Genomic DNA, 18,652 nt, shown 5'->3' with positions numbered 1-18,652 from the left:
GAGATGAGGGCCAGCACTGCTAAATCTGAGGTCATGGTTCTTGACTGAAGAAAGGTAGCTTGACCTCTCTGTGTAGGTGAACAGCTCCTGTATCAGGTGAAGGAATTTAAGTATCTTGACGTTGTTCCCGACGGAGGGAAAAATTGCAGCATGAGATTGACAGCTGAGTCAGAAAGTGAATCTCTCAATTCTCCAGTTAATTTTTGTTCTTATCCTTACCAATGGTCAGGAGTTCTAGGTCATGACAGAGAGAATGAGGTTCCAAATACAATAGGCCAAGATGAGCTTCCTGTCTAGGGTGGCTGGGCATTCAGTCACCCAGAAAGAGCTCAGATTAGAGGCGCTCTTCCTCCACATTGAGAAGAACCAGTTTAAGTGGCTCGGACATCTGGTAGAGATACTGGGGTGGTGCTCAGGAGGCATGTCCCAGTGAGTGGGAGACTCAAAGGAAGACCCAGGACATGCTGGAGACCACATCTCTATACTAGTCTACCTTAAGGTGCTTTCACACCGAGCATGATTCGTGTGACAAATTTGCTTCTTTCGTTGTGTGACCCAGCAGTGGCTCTCTGTCTGCCGGCATATGGAGCGAGTGAGCTCTGCCATGGGAGTGAAAGCCACTGAAAATGTGACATGCCCAAAGCTGAGTTCCTGATGGGTAGACGCGATGCAGCGACCTATCAAACTTCAGATATTTAAATTTTGCCTGCACTGCCCGATTCACGCCTTGTCGCTCAAATTGCGTCGCGGGACTTCCGATTGCCTCATGTTGTGTCTGTACTGTTGACTTGACATTGAAACTGGCTGCCTCCGCCGAACAAATTGGTTCGGTGTGAATGTGGCTTTAGAGTCCCTTGAGAGGAACTGGAGAAAGTGGTCAGGTAGAAGGGTATTACTTTTGCCTTGACTGTTACCCTGGAAACAATGAAGGAACTTAAATCAACAAATGTTAGAGGAATGTGTCATTCCTCCAGTAGAACCTTTGAAGAAATCTGGCCTGAAGGCAAACCAGCTATACAGCCTCTTTGCTCCACATCTCTCAGAAACGATGCTTGCTGTTGAAGATCAATCTTTTATTAGCATTTATGTGTAAACTAAACAATGTGTATTTTCTGCAGGAACAATAAAGTCCTCTCAGGCACTGCAAATATACATAATCTTATAAAAAAAAAACGCATGAGTAGTCCTTTAAAGAAGATATTTTATGCATTGCTGTATCTCGTGATGTGAAAGCTTTTCATTAAAAAGAAATAAACAAGCTTTTATAACAATAACAAGACAAACTGGAAAGTTAGATAAAGGGTGATGTGAAAGCCAGAGGGGAGGAAACATCTGATTGTATTTAAACCTGACACTCAATTACATTCCTTAACTTTTACAAAATGTATTTATATGCTCAGTTTTATTCAGCCATGTGATGGACATGACATGAAAACATGACTTTAGGTTTTTTCGCCCCCCGGTGGTAAAAAAGTTGAATGATGATTTCTGTGTCTATTTCAAAGGATTGTTTCCAAATTTCCAAAACAACACTGTTTACAAAATAATATATGAATCTATACAACATTAGATAAACTCTCATTATGAGCAACAAAAAACAGCCATTTATATTCATATTCATATTTTCATATTTATATAACATGAATTTACAAACTTTTAACTGAAATGTATGCAGTAGTGAAGCACTTTACCACAAGAGGGCGCCCTACAAAAAATGTGAGAGGTTGTACAATGTTTGAGGGTTTTTTTTCCATCTTTTTGTGGCAAAACTTTTGATCAGTCTCAATGATTATGAATGACAGAAAAAACCTTTCTTTGTTTCACAGATCTGAACTATGCATATCTACCATTCTGTCATTGATCTTATCTAAATAAAGTTTGATTCAGGGATTAACCACATCCTACTTTTGATTAGATTGTAGAACATTCAAATTTAGATTTTTTTTTAAACTTTTTATTTTGTCCAGGATTAAATTGATATTTATTTCAGAAAGTGTAGTAACTATAATTGATATACTATAAAGCCCTTTGAGGTACTTTTGAGTAGAAAAAATATCCATCAAAGCATATTTGTCATGTTCTGCTTGCATATGAAATATGGTCTCAAGCATGAAAATATCATAATTAGTTGTTAAATTAATTATATAAGGTTCAACACAGATCGCATAGTCTATTTGTCTTACAATACAGTTTTCTCTGCAAAAAAACAAAAACTTTGGAACATTTAGTCTTGATGTCTGAGACACAAAGACTCAAAAGACATTTTTAACATGTTATTTAGGGAAATAAGAACTGAAAACCTCAGAAACATAAAGAAACATTTTCAGCAGCAATTACGTTTTCTGTGCCTAGATTATGACAAAACACTTTCTAAATGTTTCTTTTTAAATGTGATCATTTGCTAATTTGGAGGAATTCAAAAATTAAATAAAAGACTCCAGAATAAAGTGTCATAGATGTATTTTCCAAGACAATTTGTTCAGATTTCTGTTAAAGAAAGAATAAAATTAGATTTTTTATTGTAATTTTTAATGTTTTATTTCAGCATAAGATCCCATAGATTTATTTTCATTTGTTTTGTTTGTCAGACAGGAGTAAAGTCATATTCTGTGGTTTTAAAAGCTCTAAATGGATTGGTGGGTTTGAGTACCTGATATCAGATGATAATCCTTACGTCTCCTCCTAACAATACCTCTCCATCTGTGAAACCAGCACTCTGAAGTATTCATTTTAGAAACCAGATAATATAAAGACAAGGTTTTTTTTTTAACAAGTGTGACCCCCCCATTCCTCCCGCATGTCCTCTGTGACCCCCTTCCACTGCAGTTTTCATGTCAGTGGCGTCTGAGGAGTTTGGAGAAGAATCCAGAGGATGGCGGCTTGTCGGACTCCATCTGTGCTTCCTCTGTGGACTTTGCTTTCTCCTCCCCCAGCCCCAGCTCCCCTTCCAGTTGCTCTAACTCTGACTGGTCCAACAGCTCAAAGTCCTCCACCTCGCTGTCGGACTCCTCCATCAACTCCAGCAGCTGCTCTGGCTGTGGGAGTCTCGATGGATCGGCGTCTTCAGCTAAGGCACAGACTGCAGCTTCTATTCTCTCCTGGATGGCAGCTGTGACTGCAGCGGTCAGAACATCTTCTGCCATCTGGTTGACCAACTCCAGGGTTTTGTCTGCGGGTTGGTCCATGCCAGAAAACAGTGCACGCTTTGACTCAGCTGGCTGTTGAGGGGGAGCGCATGGAAGGCCAAGGCCAAGGCTGAGGTCATCGTCGTCTCCGTTTGTGGTCGTGCCGTTATCGAGTGAGGGGAACTCTGCGAGGCCGCCGGTGAAGGCTTCCTCTTTGTCCAGGTCTGGGGTTTAAAAGAGCATGAAGGTGAGGCGCACACAAAAAGCTTTCAGCGAGGTGTTTAAAACCAAACGCACCCTCTGAGTTCTCCGTCTGCGGCGTGTGTCCCTCTGACAAAGTAAAGGCACCGTTGTCCGTCCACGTCACGTCCGACACCTCGGTATCCGACACGCACATTTCCTTACAAACCGTAGAGTCGAGCTGCGTGAAAAACACGAGGAGAAAACAAAACATCACAAATAGGATGTTGTTTGTTTGCTGAGGCTTTTCATCCATGTTGTGTTGACGAAAGAGAATTCAGGTCCACCAAAGTTCCCTGGAGTATTTCAGGTTCATGATCAGATTCATAAAACTCTTTGGCTGTTTATACCTGTAGTTTAAAATAACCTTTTTAAATATCCTTTTAGCGTTTTAATTTGTCCACATTTTTTAAACCGTGCTGGCTTTAATCCTATGAAATTTAAAAGAGTGTAAAAGTGTAAAAAGATAGCTCTCAGTTATGGGTGTTGGGAAGGGGGCGGGGTTGCTCAACACCAACAGTCCCACCCACAACTCAGAGGCGAATATCTAAAAAACTACCAACGTTCTGCAGACACTAGAAAACAACATAGGTTTATTGTTTATGGCTAAAAACAGCATACTCTTAAGTAAAAGAACACATAATGGTTTCACAATAGATCAAAAGATGATCTGTGATACCACACTCTAGGTGGCGCTCTCCACGTTGGTGGAATGTCATTTCAATAATGAAATTCCTTCAGTGTTCTAACATAAAAATGTACCATATTCTATGAGTCTGTACATTTGTTCATGTTTTCTCCCTCAATTGACTGACATTAAGTTTCCATGGTGACAATTTTTTTCCCCCAGTCATAAGATGTGGGTCAGATTTGTCTTCTGAGTCAATTTGAAAGACAAATGAAAAACTTTGAATAATTTTAATAACCATTTAAATTCATTTGAGGAAAATGTATAAAAAATGACTACATTTGCTGTGAAGTCTTTAGTTAATTTTATAATAATTCAAAAAATGTTTAAACTTATAACTGTTTCAAAGCTTGGATGGCTGACCTGAATGTACATTAGACATGTTTGGGTCTCGAGCATTTTTCACGACACAATATCTATGTTTCAGGGAAAGTATCTTATAAACGGAGGAGGGAAACAGGAATGAAGGCCTGGACATTTTAAGTATAAGTCTGGCCTTTAGGATGAGATCCATTAGCTTTGACTGTGACCCTGTGAGTAAACACAAACATTATTAGATTAAAGGAAGTTAATTTCAAACCTTGGGGAACATGGAGGAGAGGTCGGACTCTACGCCGTCTTTCTCAGCCTCAGCCTGAATGAGTCTCTTCACTGGATGGAGGCAAACGAGAAAAAAAACTAATTTAGTTTTCTGGTGGAACATTCAATAAGTCTTGGAGAAATTGTAGCTGATGTACAACACAAATCTACATTTGCATTTGGTACTTATTGTGGTCGTTCATAAAGTTATCTACCAGTAGAGGGCACTCTTTGTGAGATGTTTTTTTTAAAGGTTTAGCATCACAGTCACTGTCCACACTTCAAATGTTTTAACAAACGTCCATGACAAGTCAAACATGATAAAAGGCTTGGAAAAAATCAGAACTCTGTTTAAATTCTAGTTTTAAAATTATCAGATTTTATTTAAATTGACACTTTAGCTGAGATTCTGATTTAATTTCAAATATGAGTATTATTTACAATGCCACTTCACCATTCTCAGTATTTATCTATCTATTGACTACCACAGTCCAAAGATGTTTGCAGGTAAGGGTACATGCTTCTAGAGAACTAAATTAATTTAAAAACTTTTACTCTGAATAAAAATACCCTAAAATGAACCATCAATCACTTTTATTTCATTTTTTTCTTGGAAAAACTGAGGAAAAAATCATAGGATTTTGTAGCTATTGCTGACCCAATATTTTGTGCACATATGTTTACACAAAAAATGTCATAAAAATTGTGAAAAAAGATTCATGAGCTTTCTACAAAGCTGAAGGGTGATGGGAAGTGGGGGCGGAGTTGCCAACTGTCACGCCCACATTTAAGAGGTTAATTTCTAGTGAACTAATGTTGCTCTGTAGAATCCATGTCGTTGAATTTATTTTGATTATTTTGTCTAAAAACAGCATATTCAGAATTAAAAGATCTCTGTGAACACTTTTACAATAGATCAAGAGATGTTTGGAGCTGATATAAACTAATATATTTTTAATCTTTTTTTTATTATTATTTAGCCAAAATATTTTCACATAAATGGTTCATCTATGCGACCTGCTGGTGTCATTTTGTATCATGAGTTTTGAATCAAATTTTAAAATGGAGTACTGTCAGAAAATAATGTAATAAATGTGTCTATTCTAATTTATAAATGTCTATTAATGTCACTGGAGGCAACTATGAACAGTTGACACATTAATATTTAGGTTTCCTGATTATAGCGCCACCTCCAGCTAGATCAGAGCATCACAGACGCATTTATCTCCAAACCTCAAAGCCTGAAGATCTCCTGAACTTATCAGCTTCAACTGAATTTTGTGCTTTCTTTTGGAGTCACAAAAAGCATGCACAGGGTTAAAAAAATATAATATATATATATTTTTTACCTCTGTCCTCCTTGATTTTTTGGAAAAACTCTCCGATGCCGAAGTCCAGCTTCTGCAGAACTGGCTCCAGCCACAAACTGACATCATGAGACGAAACCAGAGGCCACAGGAAGACACCCAGCACTTCACAGGCACAACGACACACAGGAGAGACACATTCGTTCATTCACATAGCAGCTGCTAAAAGTCCCATGCTTTCATACCACAGAATATGGATATCTGCATCTAACATGTAGCTGTCTTACTTCCATGAATCCAGACACAACAAACTGGTGATCGTATATCTGCAGGATTTCTGCTGACTCACCTAGAATGTACGAGATCACAATCCCTGGAATGTAGCGTCCTAGGACAGCAAAGAAGGTGCACAGACTGCAAACCAGCAAACAAAACTGCAGGGGGATGAAGAAAACAGGACAACGAGACATTTTTAGAATAAAGACTTGTTGGATTTTAAAAAAATATACGTTTTAGGACCATAATTAAAGACAATGTAATAGTGTATGATGAAGATGCAGAGCAGAAATTCAAACTTTTTTTTCTTTGATCTACTTAAACTTTAAAATCCTTTGCAGGAATTGTCTATTTTTATCTTTAGATTTATTTTTAAAAGTTCATGGGTTTTAATTTGTCAAATTTTTTGTCAAAATTAAGTGGAACTGATATATTTTTTAGAAAAACAAATAAACCATTAAAATGTATATTTTTTTGTTGGTGGTGGATTCTTGTTGATCAAATAAATCTTTTAAGTCTTGTTGTTGGCTTGTACCTCCCTGGTTCTGATACAACCAGCAGGAACATCTCACAGGAACTCCTGGAGCTTCCTTTAGCTCATCCGGACGGTTCTTCCTCACCTTTCCGGGGTTTTGCTGCTTGAAGGCCGACGTTTCCTGGAGGAAGATCTTCAGGGAGTCGCTGAACTGCAGTCCGCTCGCAGACCGACTGTCCTCCCCCGGGTCGATGATCTCCCAACTGAAGACGACACAGAGACAGACATCGATGCAGAAAACCACCTCACTGACCTGAAAACAAGCTTTGCGTTACAAAGATGAATGCTTTTTAAAGATATAACTGTTATAGCCGTTTCTGTGGCGCCAAACTCTGGTTTACATCAAAGAAAGCTACTAAAGGGATTTCACTTTTCCTTAGGTCAGCATATAAATGACCCTTACAACCTTTACAGAAGACAGAAGCCTCTCCTATGCGTCCGAGTGTTTTCTAATTATATAACCAAGTGAGAAATGAGGGAAATCTAGATTTTTAAGGTGGATTTCTACCAGGAATACCAGCAATAGTCATAAGGTCATCAGTATGACAAAAGGGGAAGTAAACACATCCAATGATGCATTTGGGAAGAGAACAGACCCATCGAGTCACTCAGGACTCGTTTGAAACTAGTCTTTGAGCTGCTGCATAAATAAGGGAAAACTGTTTTTTCATAAATGTGATGTCACAAACATTTCCTTCCCATGAACTATTTTAACTAAATGATGCACATCATGGATAGAACATATTTCTTTTTTTACATATGTATTGTTAAATTAGAAAACAACACTGTATTAATGTAACAAACATTTGACCTTTTTGTCAGATTATAGAGAAACAACGTCATAGTTTTTAACGGTTAAAACTGTGAACCCTCAGAGATTGTAAACAAAAACATTTATGTCATCAAGCAATCTTCCTCTTAAATCCTCTACGGAATCATTTCATTTGTCTATGCCTCCGCCTGGCAGCTCCTAAGGAAAACTCTGGCCTTAACTGGGCGTCTGCAAATTAACATTTGCTGGCAGCAGCTGAGAATGGAAACATGCAGCATGGCTGCTAATCCAAGTCACATGAACAGCCGTCTGACTTCACCTGAACATTTTTACTCCATAAACACTGAAACTGTCCATTTTTTTTAGGATTTTAAGATCTGTGACAGAAAACTAGACTCAATTTTTTGATGCATATATTGATGTTTTATACTTAAAGACCTTTTTTTTTTTTAAAAAAAAAAAAAGTGAATATTATGGAAAAGTGTGTTCATTTCTATAATTCCACTCAAAAAATTAAACCTTCACAGAAAATAGATTTAGGGCCCACTGTTGAATTTACATAAGTTGGTGTTCCAGCTCCGGTTGCCGTGAGCTTTTGGCACATCCTGTTTGGGGTCGCCACACCAACCACCTGATTCACACAGGTGGTCTGGCAGAGAGTTGCCCTTCCTGACATAACCCTGTATTTATCCGGACTGGGGACCAGCACAAGGAGATCCAGACTTGTGGCTACATATGCAGGCAGTACTGTGAAGGGTCTGACCTGACGACCCACACTGGATTCAGCTCATACCGCCCGCTGGAACCAAACCCTGGTTTTCTGCGAGCCAGTCCTACACCCAGCCTGTTGAGCTGCTAAAGTTTTATTTTTTTAAAAAGAATTATGGAAATTAACACACATTTTCATGGTATTCATTTTTTTTAGAGTATTTACATGTGTAGTGAACAGAAACCTCATTTTTTTATCAACTAGCATGAAAATCAAACGACCCAAACAGCAAAATTCAAAATGATGGATGTAAACACAGGAGAAAAAAGAGGAAGACAGAACAAATATAGAAGACATGTGGTATTAAAGGCCCTACAGGTATTGAAGACAAACATCTGAGATTACCGGTCAATTTAATTTGGAAGGATTTTAACCAAAAACAGACAGCTGGACCAATTAGCATGAACACAAAAATGAACAAAACACTAAAACAGAACCAAAACGATAAATGTCTCAAAAACGTTTGAAAATAATCTGCATTATGGTTTACTCACTCCAAACAGGTGCCAGTATGATCTCTTTGTCTTTTTTTACTGATTTACCATCTATCAGTGAGTGAAGAATGTCTTGCATGTCAGTAGAAAGTATAATCTATATGTAGTTTGTCTTAATTACCTGCTGTTTCCAGTGTGGTTTCATGCCGAGTCATGCGACACGACGAGTCAACAGCTGACATCATAGCTTTGAAGAATCCTGGTATGAATCCACAGAACCGGGATTCTGTTTCTGCGAGCTAGCCCACTTGATTCTGCATAACTGCACCCGATCACAGAACGGATTTGATCACAGTACTCAAACAGACGGCATTGTGGGTGTAAAATGTCTTCAGATACAATACAAATTACTTGAATCCACGTTGTGTTTACTTTTAATTATAATGTTACAGTTTCTAGTTTGACTTTAGAGTTTTTAACTTGTTTTTCATTTATTATGATCAATCTGAAATGTATCTGAAAATGCTTACAGTAGCTTGTTTTTTTAGCATGTGAATAAAAAACATTTTCTAGAAATGAAAACAAAGGAGACCATAAACCGCAGATTACATTATGGTGACTTTGTAACGTAGTAAGGAAAAAAGACTGGAATACTTCTTCTTAAACAGATTAAGAAGATCCTCTGATAATCTGACAAGATTCCTGGAAAAATGTTTGCATGTTTGTGTTTTGATCTTTAAGATGCATTCCTGACTGTAGAAGATAATAGACAGATTGGACCAAATAAAACGGATCCAATAGTTGGAGGATTCACTTCTACAGCAGTTTACTAACTTACTCAATGAAAATGTTTACATGTTAAAACCTAGAAAAGTTGCACATCCTAAGAAGAGGCTCTCCTGGTTTACATGAGTCACATGCTGTGTGAGCTCCATGAATACTTCGGATACTGAGAAGCGACTAGATCCTGTTTCATTACGCCACAGCGTCAAACAACACCATCAGTAACAACTTCCGCTAACTCTTCCCACTGGAAAAAGTCGTCAGTCTAAGCGGGGAGGGCGTGGAAGGGCCAGCGGGAGCAGCTGTCGGGCAGACTCCACTTTTCGCCCAATCAGTAATCTCAGAGACAACACTGGGGGCGGCATGTCTGAGCCTCTAACAAGCCCCCTCATGTAAACACAGAGCAGACAAACAATGCCAGGAATGGCGCCAAAAACATCCTGCTTGCTTAGGATGGCGAGGCAGGCTCCTGTAAGGATGTTTACACACCTGTTCTTGTGGGCATTCACCAAAGCTAACCTGGTTTTGATGCTAACAATGAGCTGTTTGTGCTCTGCACACAGACTAAATCAGTCCTGGCTGATCAGAGCCAGCATGTGTTTGAGCAACATTTGAAACTGAATGCTGAAGGAACACAAGGTGATGAGGCAAAGCTGTAAGCCGCTTCAGTCATGTGATGATGCTCTCTGGAGTCAACAGATTTGTACGTAGGATATTTATCTGGAGATAGATTAAAACATCTGAGATGAAAACTTGTGATTAATTTACGTTCTGAACTCTTAACAAAAAGTAGTACACTTGAAGTTAATTTGAGCAAGTTTACTATAAATATATAGTGTTTACAATTTATAGATAGTAGACAAACGTATACTGCCTTAAATTTAGCATAGAGAGTATATTTGTAGTACATTTAGATTGTAAACAAACCCTAAATCACCTTTTTTTGGCTGTTGACCTCTAGAAATGGAGCTTTAAAATTGGTGTATGTTCGTAATTGATAAAAAATGTATGACAAATTAAAATAAAATTGTTTAATTCTTGAAAATATAATCAAAAACCATATGTGTGCTTCCCCCTACAGGTTGAATCAATGTATTACAGTTGAATTTCGTGATTGGTCAAACCATTTAAGTCCCACGTCATGATCTTTAGCTCCATTAATGATAACAGTCCTGTTCCTCAACCCACTGGATTTTTAAATTTCAGCTGTGGCTGTGTCAGCCTCCAACTTCCCTGTTTGGTTACCCTTTAAATTGAACTGTTAGCTATGGGAAGCAAAACACAGACTATTTTAAAGGGAACTAAGGGGTTGTTTTGGGGCTTATTAAAGCTACGTTCACATCGCCCTCGGTAACACACGTTCAAGTGGCAACTTTCAATGAAAAGTCTCCATGAACATGTGTTAATGTAGCTTTTTCAAAACTCTCATTTTTGGCCTCTATGTACAAAATGTGCAGCCACTGAACACATATTGCAAGTTAAACCAGGTTGAACAATCAAGGACTACCATTGACTGTATAATCACTGGACAGCACAACCCCTCCCCCCTTGTGTTCCAATAGGAAGCACCTGTGGGCTCCAAGAAGCCAAGGTCTCATAGACTTCTATTGAGAAATAAACAGCTATTTATTGCTCTAATGTATTTTTCTTAACATCCTCTTTATAATCCTATTTTTTCACTATATTTTTCTGTATTAAGTTATGGAAGTTCTAAACTGATCAATCAGATGCTCTAGTAAAAGCATGTGGTTCCCGCTGGCCCCACCTCAAATATTTGATTGACAGCTTCTCTACAGCCTGCTTTCAGTGGAAGGGGTGTGGACTTCCAACAAGCTCAGTCCTGACTGGCAACAGTAGTTCCCCTAAAAACGTGACTCAGACCAATCACTGTTGTTGGGCTCCAAATGGAGATCCTTGACGGATTTGGCCTTTAATCGCAAGAGCCAGAGGTAAAGCATTTTCTATGGGTGACATCACAGGTTGCTTCGTCTCAGGATAGATCAAAAATCCATTGTCAAGCACGGAGGTAGAGGGTTGATAATTAGGGCTCTTTTTCTTTTTGAAAGCATTGGAACAAGACACCTTGTACTCAAAGTCTATACTGTTTTTCTTCTATACCAGATTTTAAAACCAAATATGAGGACATTTGTTTTAAATTTAAATAATACTGATTTATTAGAAAGCCCTTAAAAACACCAAATCTGGAAGACTGGAGAAAGTAAAGACTCAAGCAGGAAGTAAAATACAACAAATAAAATCCACTATTAGATCACACATTTGTTTTTAAGAATTAAACATGTACTGAAAGCAGAGGTGTACAGTCTCAGACCTGAAGGGCCGGTGTGGCTGCACGTTTTCCAGATATCCTGGATCAGGAGTGTCCAGCCAATTGGAACATCCCAGAACAGGGAATGTTGGAAACAAGTGCCTGTCCCAGATTTGGAAGGATCTTTGCAAGATCTTTCAAAATGCTGTTTTAAGCTTCATAACATTTATCATCCATCTCTATTTTACAGACAGATTTTTGAAAATCTTTAAAAATGTCTGCAAAGGAAGAGGTTAGGAGATTGTTGCCTCCTTACAAAGACACACATTCGTACCTCAGACCAGTCCCACAATCTTCTGGAGACATCTCCAAAACCTTGATGTACCTCCAATCACCTGATGGCAAAACTAAAAGAAGCCAAGAACTTTATGACAGGTGAGTGGCAGAAATCAAAAATGTTTTGAACAGGTCTCTTCCAGCAGCGAACACAAAGCTAAATCAGGGTTTAAGAAGCTCCACGGCTTGACAGCAGCTTCTGTTTATACTCAATGAAGCCCCGGTTGGAGTATTTCAAGTGGCTCCATCTAAAAATAAACTGGGTCACACTACATTCCAGTCGTCAGCCATCGGAGCACAGAGAAATGGGGTTGAGCGTGAGGTGGGGGCTGAAGCAGCCGCCACCACCACCAACCCAACATCAACAACTTTCCAAACACAACTCCTCGTGTGTCTGAGTCATATGACACAGATGGAAAATGAGATGTCACTCATTCAGAGACTCCGTTGGAGACCCGGGAACAATGTTTGTGTCCAAAACAAAGACGGACATTATCTGCAGTCTAATGATAAACTATTTGGGGAAAATATGACCACCAGACCCATTTAATGCAAACAGGTGTAGACACTTCCACTTGATTTTTTTCATTACAAAACTACAGAGACACTTCTTAAACAAGGCATCACTACTTTTTCTGATTGTCTCCTTGTCTGACCTAACATTCATCAAACATAAAGATTGGACAGTAAATAGAAAAAAATAACCAGCGGAAGACTTTTGATGTCTTAAAGTTACCAAGTTTCTTCCCAATCTACCCAGCTTCCAATCAGCAAGCCTGACTATGGTGGACTACTTCCAGATGGACCTCTACTAGATATCTCCAACAGGTGAGTTTATAACCAACAATATTAGTGAAAAAAATAAGCACAATTCTGAATTTTTTGCAATAAAAATAGTTTTTATGATTATAATCATTTACCACCGTTTGGATATTTGAGCTTCATTTTACTGCAATTTTTAAAAATCTATTTAGAGTTTCTGTCTTCTGCTAACTTCTTATTGACGGGATATTCCATTGCTACAGGGGGATGGGGGAGGGTAAACACTTCTACATGAACAGTCTTGTGCCACTTTAGTGATTTTAGTTATTTATGACAGAGGTAAATACTAATAGGTGAGGAAATTATTTTAGATGTTTGTTTTTTAAGTGGGGCCCTCAAGGTGTTGGAGGCCCCCAGGCGATCGCCTACCTTTCTCTAATGGTAAGTCTGCCCCTGGTTCCTACCAAATAGGATCAATACAATTGTCACTTTTTCGCAACAGACATCACCATGTCAGAACCAGAAATCGTCAGTAAGCAGTAATTGGTCCAAGTCAATCTGAGCCAACATTTACATGAAAACCGCTCTGACCAATCAGGAGTGAGCTTGTTGGATGCCCAGACCCCCATCGCCTCAAAGAGGGCTTGGGAGAATCTGTCAATCACATGCTTCAAATGCTAGGTGCCAGATTGCTTACTTTTATTGAGGCATCAGAGTGGTCAGTTTACAACTTAAATTATTTAAATTATCATGAGAAAAAAATAGGATTCTCAAAAACATGCTAAAAAGGGCATCAGAGCAAGAATGGCTATTCTGACAAATATAACGACTGAGTAAAAGCTGTTTATTTCTCAACAGAAGCCTATGGGATTTTGGCTTCTTGGGACCAGCAGGTACTTCCTGTTTGAAAAACGAGGAGGGAGGGGTTACTCAGTCCAGTTCTCTTATACAGTCAATGGGTAAAAGTCATGTTTGGTAAAAACTCTTGATGTTCCTTTAACAAAACTAACATCCAATCAGAAAGCTCATCCTGAAGCACACCCCTTTAGTGTAAAGGGATCTGATTGGCTCCATCTCATTAAATCTGAATCAGAGGGAAAAACAGCCAACTCACTCACAAACACACACACATGTGCCATAATCACACAGCGCTCAGGTTTCACAACTCTTAAGACACTCTGTGCTTGTTATTGAAACACGACATTGCACTCTCAAAGATAAATACACAAATGGAAAAAGGTCAGATGACATTTGTCTGCTTTTAGTCCACCATCAAAACAAACACACAAATGTCCTCCGAGCACAAAAACTGACTGTTTGTCAGGACAATCATGGAGAAGAATTGACAGAGCTTGTCGACCTCATGTAAACACAGCCCTGCCCACTGCAGGTGAAAGAGTCCAGGTGGGTTTCAAAGGTGTTTGTGTGTCTGGATTTGAGTGACTGTAAGCCTGACAGGCAGGCAGAGTTGTACTTGTGTTTTCATTCTGATGATTTATTTCAGTCTGAGGAGTTTGTTTAACATATTGACCAAAAATGTTGGAAATGGGGGAGAAAAACAAATGTAAAAGCTGATAAAAGAAAAACTTTAATAACTCAGTTTATCTTTTGCACAGGTTTGCTCAAATATAATTGCTTCAGCATAATTTGTTGTTTTCTTAATTGGGAAAAAAAACTAAAGATAAGTCAGCATCAGTAAAGTCATCTGTATTCTGTCCCGCTTTACTACAACCTTTATTTCTAATATAGCTTGATCAGAATAAATTATACACTGACATAATATAATAATTGATTGACCTACATTTAATTAGTGCCCTGCGACAGAGTGGTGACCTGTCCAGTGTACCCTGCCTTAACTCAACAGGATAGGCTCCAGCAACACCAGGATCCCAAAAGCAAATCAGCAAGTTCAGAAAATGGATGGATGGATTGATAGATGGATGAATGGACGGATGGACGGATGGGTGGATGGATTTTATTTAATTTATGCGTACCAGGCTTGAACTAAAGTGCATTGAGATATTATTTACTTGAAACCATCTTTATATCAAAGCTAACAGATGTTTATGCTAACAAAACCACAATTATTCACACTGCAACTTGATTTTTTTTTATATTCAAGCAAATTTCTATTTTTTGTTATTTCTGTAAATACAAGACATTAAATTACCCCCAATCCTCATACCTTGCTAACACAAACCTTGTTGATTTGAGGTTATTCTATATTTAAAAAAAATTTAATGTGACTTTTAAGTATTTGCATAATGATGTAATCTTTAGCAGCATTTTATCTCTGTACATATTTTGACTCCCAGATTCACAAGTGTTAAATGAGTCAGTTTTGTTGCTGCCACCTAGTGGCAAAACTCAATAATACTGTTTAACCAGACAGCAGGTGAGCTCTTAAACATCAGCATAAAGACTTCAAATCTGGTGTTGTGTACATTTTTTAACCGCACACAACCAAGAAACACACACCAACAAACTTTAGCTCAGCCCAAATTCTGTCAGCCGGCATTTTTGAGTCAGCAGCTAATCTGCTGCAGCGCTCAGACCTTTGAGCCCGACAGAGAATTACACACAACTGACAGACAACAGCAGGTGGCCACCACACAATCCCATGCTGCTGGCCAAATGTCACAGTAACATGCAGTGTTTGACACAAATAAAAGCAACGCTGACCGATCCAGGCTCACTCCGAGAAGTTCAACCAATAAAGCGAGATTTAAAAAAAATTCTGTTGTATCTAACATCAAATCAGAACACAACTCTTGGACAAAAATAAATTTAAGGGAGAATTCTACTAGAAGAACAAAATTTGGATTATTCCCTAATTTTTAAAAAAAATATATATTCTAATGAGAAATATTAGAAACTTTCTGGAGAGTATATTTGTGTACAAACATCAGAGTCACAATCAAACACGGAGGTGGAATTGGGATGGTGTGGGGCTGCTTTGTGAAATTTGTGATGAAACTGGGAATTTTATTCTTAAAAAAAAAAAAAAAACTCCTGAAGAAGAAAGTCCTCCATCAGATCGTGAGTTCCAGATCAGACACTCTTAATCTGATAGGATGAGGAAAAAGCCCCCATCTGATCTCCTCATCTTCCAGTGAAAACTTGGAGAAGTCTGTTCTGATTAAGATGCCTTTTATGAATTTAAAAGTCCAACTCCATCTCATCTACAACTCATCTATTGTAAAAGCTAACCAAAATAAAAAACTTGCATTGTTTTCTAGAACATAGTTTCTGCACAGCGGCAAGGAGTTGATCATAAATTGATCTCTGAGTCGTGGGTGGGACTGTTGGTTCGTATTATGCCTGACCCCACTTCCCATCACCCACCTGTTTTCACTCTGTCTCACTATCTTACAGCTCCTCACAAACCCACGTTAAAATTATCCGTGCAACAAAAATGGCGAGCAATATTGGCGCCGTCCAGCCGTAGAGTTTTGATCCAAAGGCCGTTCCTCGGACGTGGAAAACAAAGACGTTCATGGATAAATTTGTCTACAAGTGAATGCATCAGAAAGGAGCAGGAAGTCACATTTGATCTGCTCCTGATTCACATTCATTTGAATAAAGAAATACTCAGAAAAGCTATTTTAAGCTTATTTAACAAACTGAATTATTCATTATTGCTGCATACAAGCAAATAAACAAAGCATCAGAGGGGAAGCAAATACTATTGAACAGAATTTAACACATCACAAACAGTTTCCACACTCTTATCACCGTCTAAAGTTAGCAAAAACACAAAATATGTAGCATTAAAGAAACCTCTTGAATCACTTGATTGTCTGCTGCTGCTCGTTGGCTAAACTAATTAAAGTGTTTTCTCTCTGATAATCAACAAACTAACCAAGTTTTCATCCCAACAGCTGCAGTCTGGGATCTGCAGCCGCTGGCTTCAATGAGGAGAGGTCACCTGCTCGAGTCTCAGCAAGATTACTGTCATCAGATCAGACAGTCAGATGTAATCAATCAGGTCTGCAGGGCAGATTCATCCTGATGCATCACGGAAGACATGGGTTTTTGTGAGGCGTCTACGAGCAGCTCACTCATCTATAGATCATCGGACAAAAAAACACTCATATTTTCCCACTATTCTGGTAAATGTAATCATTAAGGCAGCAGATTGACGCAAACAAGCAGCTTGCATTGGCAGCCAAAGATCATACGCCATGCAAGAGGCTTCACTCTGACAGAATTCTGCAACTAAGACAACAAAAACAACCAGATTGACAAAAAAGTTCAATATTTTCTCATCTTTTCTTGTTGAGTTTATACAAATGGGACTTCCACGTGTTTGGATGAATGGGATTTAAGCGTGCAGCATCCTACCTTGCTGTCATGCTCCACTGAGAGTGAACCCCTGTGGAACAAACAGAGCATTAATACTCATCACAGTGAACCAGATGACTCTGCAGAACAACAAACTCGATCCGTTTTCAGAGGGTTTAGTTTGGTTTTTAAAGCACAACACATTATTTTATTGCATACTATGAACAGCTTGAAGAAAAAAATGTCTTATTTTTATTAAAATAATACATAAAAATAATAAACATTTTTTACAGCAATATTTTGGTGCAAAAAACACATTTTGTAAGGAACTTTTATTAGCACAAATAGTGCCAATAAAAATAAGTCAAACTCCAAGGTAACTAAAAGAGACTAACTTTTTTCTGGGTTACTTTAACCACAAGATGGGTTAAAATTATGTAACTTACTATAACACCAAAATTAGTATTGCTCCAAAAAGTAACCAAAAACTTTACAAATAACCCAAGAATTGGGTTAAAGGAAAAACCCCCGTTTTAAGAGTTTGATTAAAACAGAGCCGTTTACCGAAGAATCTGCACCGAACAGCATCTCTGGCCGTTACCGTGACGACCAGCAGAGCCAGCAGGATGGCCAGAAGGCTGAAGGTTCGAAAAGAGCTGAAGGCCACAAACCTGTAGAGAAACAAACCATCATTCACACAAAGCCAAAACAGCATTTATGACATTCCCCATCATATAAACCAATGATTGGTTAATATACTTTTATAAAAGAAAATTGTAATTTTATATTATAAAATATTGCATATATTTCTTATCTGAATTACAACAATATTAAAATATTCCCGTTTTCCAAATATTTGGACAAAAGTTTATTATTTTTATAATAATAATAAAACAGCTGAGTTTATATTATTATTCTGATCATTTTAGGGAACTAAAATGTTGTGCCTTCATTTTTTTCTGATTAAGTTGGATGTTTTAAAACAAACAATGAGATTTGTTTAAAAAATCCAACAAAATAACCTAAAAAAAACTTAAAGAGTTAATAATAATAATAATAATAATAAGTTGTGTTTTATTAGAATTTTTTTTTAATTATATGAATTGAAATTATTATTATTATTTTTTATTCTGGTAAAAAGCCTCGTCATTGTTTATTTGGGATCTCCCTGCGTCATGATGCTCACCAGACCGCCGCGTTGGCTGCAGTAAAGGCGGCTGAAGTCCTGCACGGACTCTGTCTCCAGCTCACCAGGCCGGTCACACTCCACCTCGAGCGGCCGGGTCGCGGCTCCTCTCTGCTGGGGGGCCGGTTCACAGGTTCCGGCTGCCCCGCAGCCGCCTCCATACAGCCACCGGCGCCTGCTTCCTTGATCCTCAGCATCTTGTAGCCCCGGGCCCTCCGCTCTGCCGCTCCCTGCCTTCAACAGTTTATGATCGTCAAGTTTCCGGAAGTCTCTTTGCGCATTTCCGGTGCAAAGATGTTGAAAAATAAAA

The 18,652-nt window shown here is 38.5% G+C and overlaps 2 protein-coding genes across 3 annotated transcripts in view; both read right to left on the bottom strand.

The window, feature by feature from the left end:
• Window positions 1-18,652, bottom strand: part of LOC112144307 (tripartite motif-containing protein 16-like) — a gene marked incomplete in the record, with an annotated part of 1,074,856 nt that overhangs the window by 646,287 nt on the left and 409,917 nt on the right.
• Window positions 1,057-18,652, bottom strand: part of retreg1 (reticulophagy regulator 1) — a 22,193-nt gene continuing 4,597 nt past the window's right edge. The window contains exons 1-9 of one of the 2 annotated variants that reach the window (XM_024268817.2): window positions 18,343-18,592; window positions 17,721-17,827; window positions 17,217-17,247; window positions 6,836-6,953; window positions 6,289-6,373; window positions 5,982-6,104; window positions 4,634-4,704; window positions 3,423-3,546; window positions 1,057-3,349 (exon numbers count right to left, since the gene is read on the bottom strand). In XM_024268817.2, coding sequence (XP_024124585.1) covers window positions 2,835-3,349; window positions 3,423-3,546; window positions 4,634-4,704; window positions 5,982-6,104; window positions 6,289-6,373; window positions 6,836-6,953; window positions 17,217-17,247; window positions 17,721-17,827; window positions 18,343-18,539 — 1,371 coding nt within the window. In that variant the 5' untranslated portion in view covers window positions 18,540-18,592 and the 3' untranslated portion in view covers window positions 1,057-2,834. Of the gene's footprint in view, window positions 3,350-3,422; window positions 3,547-4,633; window positions 4,705-5,981; window positions 6,105-6,288; window positions 6,374-6,835; window positions 6,954-17,216; window positions 17,248-17,720; window positions 17,828-18,342; window positions 18,593-18,652 lie in introns of those variants that run through there. The other variant, XM_024268816.2, reaches the window with a different exon arrangement.

The sequence above is a fragment of the Oryzias melastigma genome, linkage group LG17, assembly GCF_002922805.2.
Source record: "Oryzias melastigma strain HK-1 linkage group LG17, ASM292280v2, whole genome shotgun sequence".
Classification (NCBI taxonomy): Eukaryota; Metazoa; Chordata; class Actinopteri; order Beloniformes; family Adrianichthyidae; genus Oryzias; species Oryzias melastigma.
Note: the sequence above shows the minus strand (reverse complement) of the source record. Positions and strands in the feature narration are given on the sequence as shown.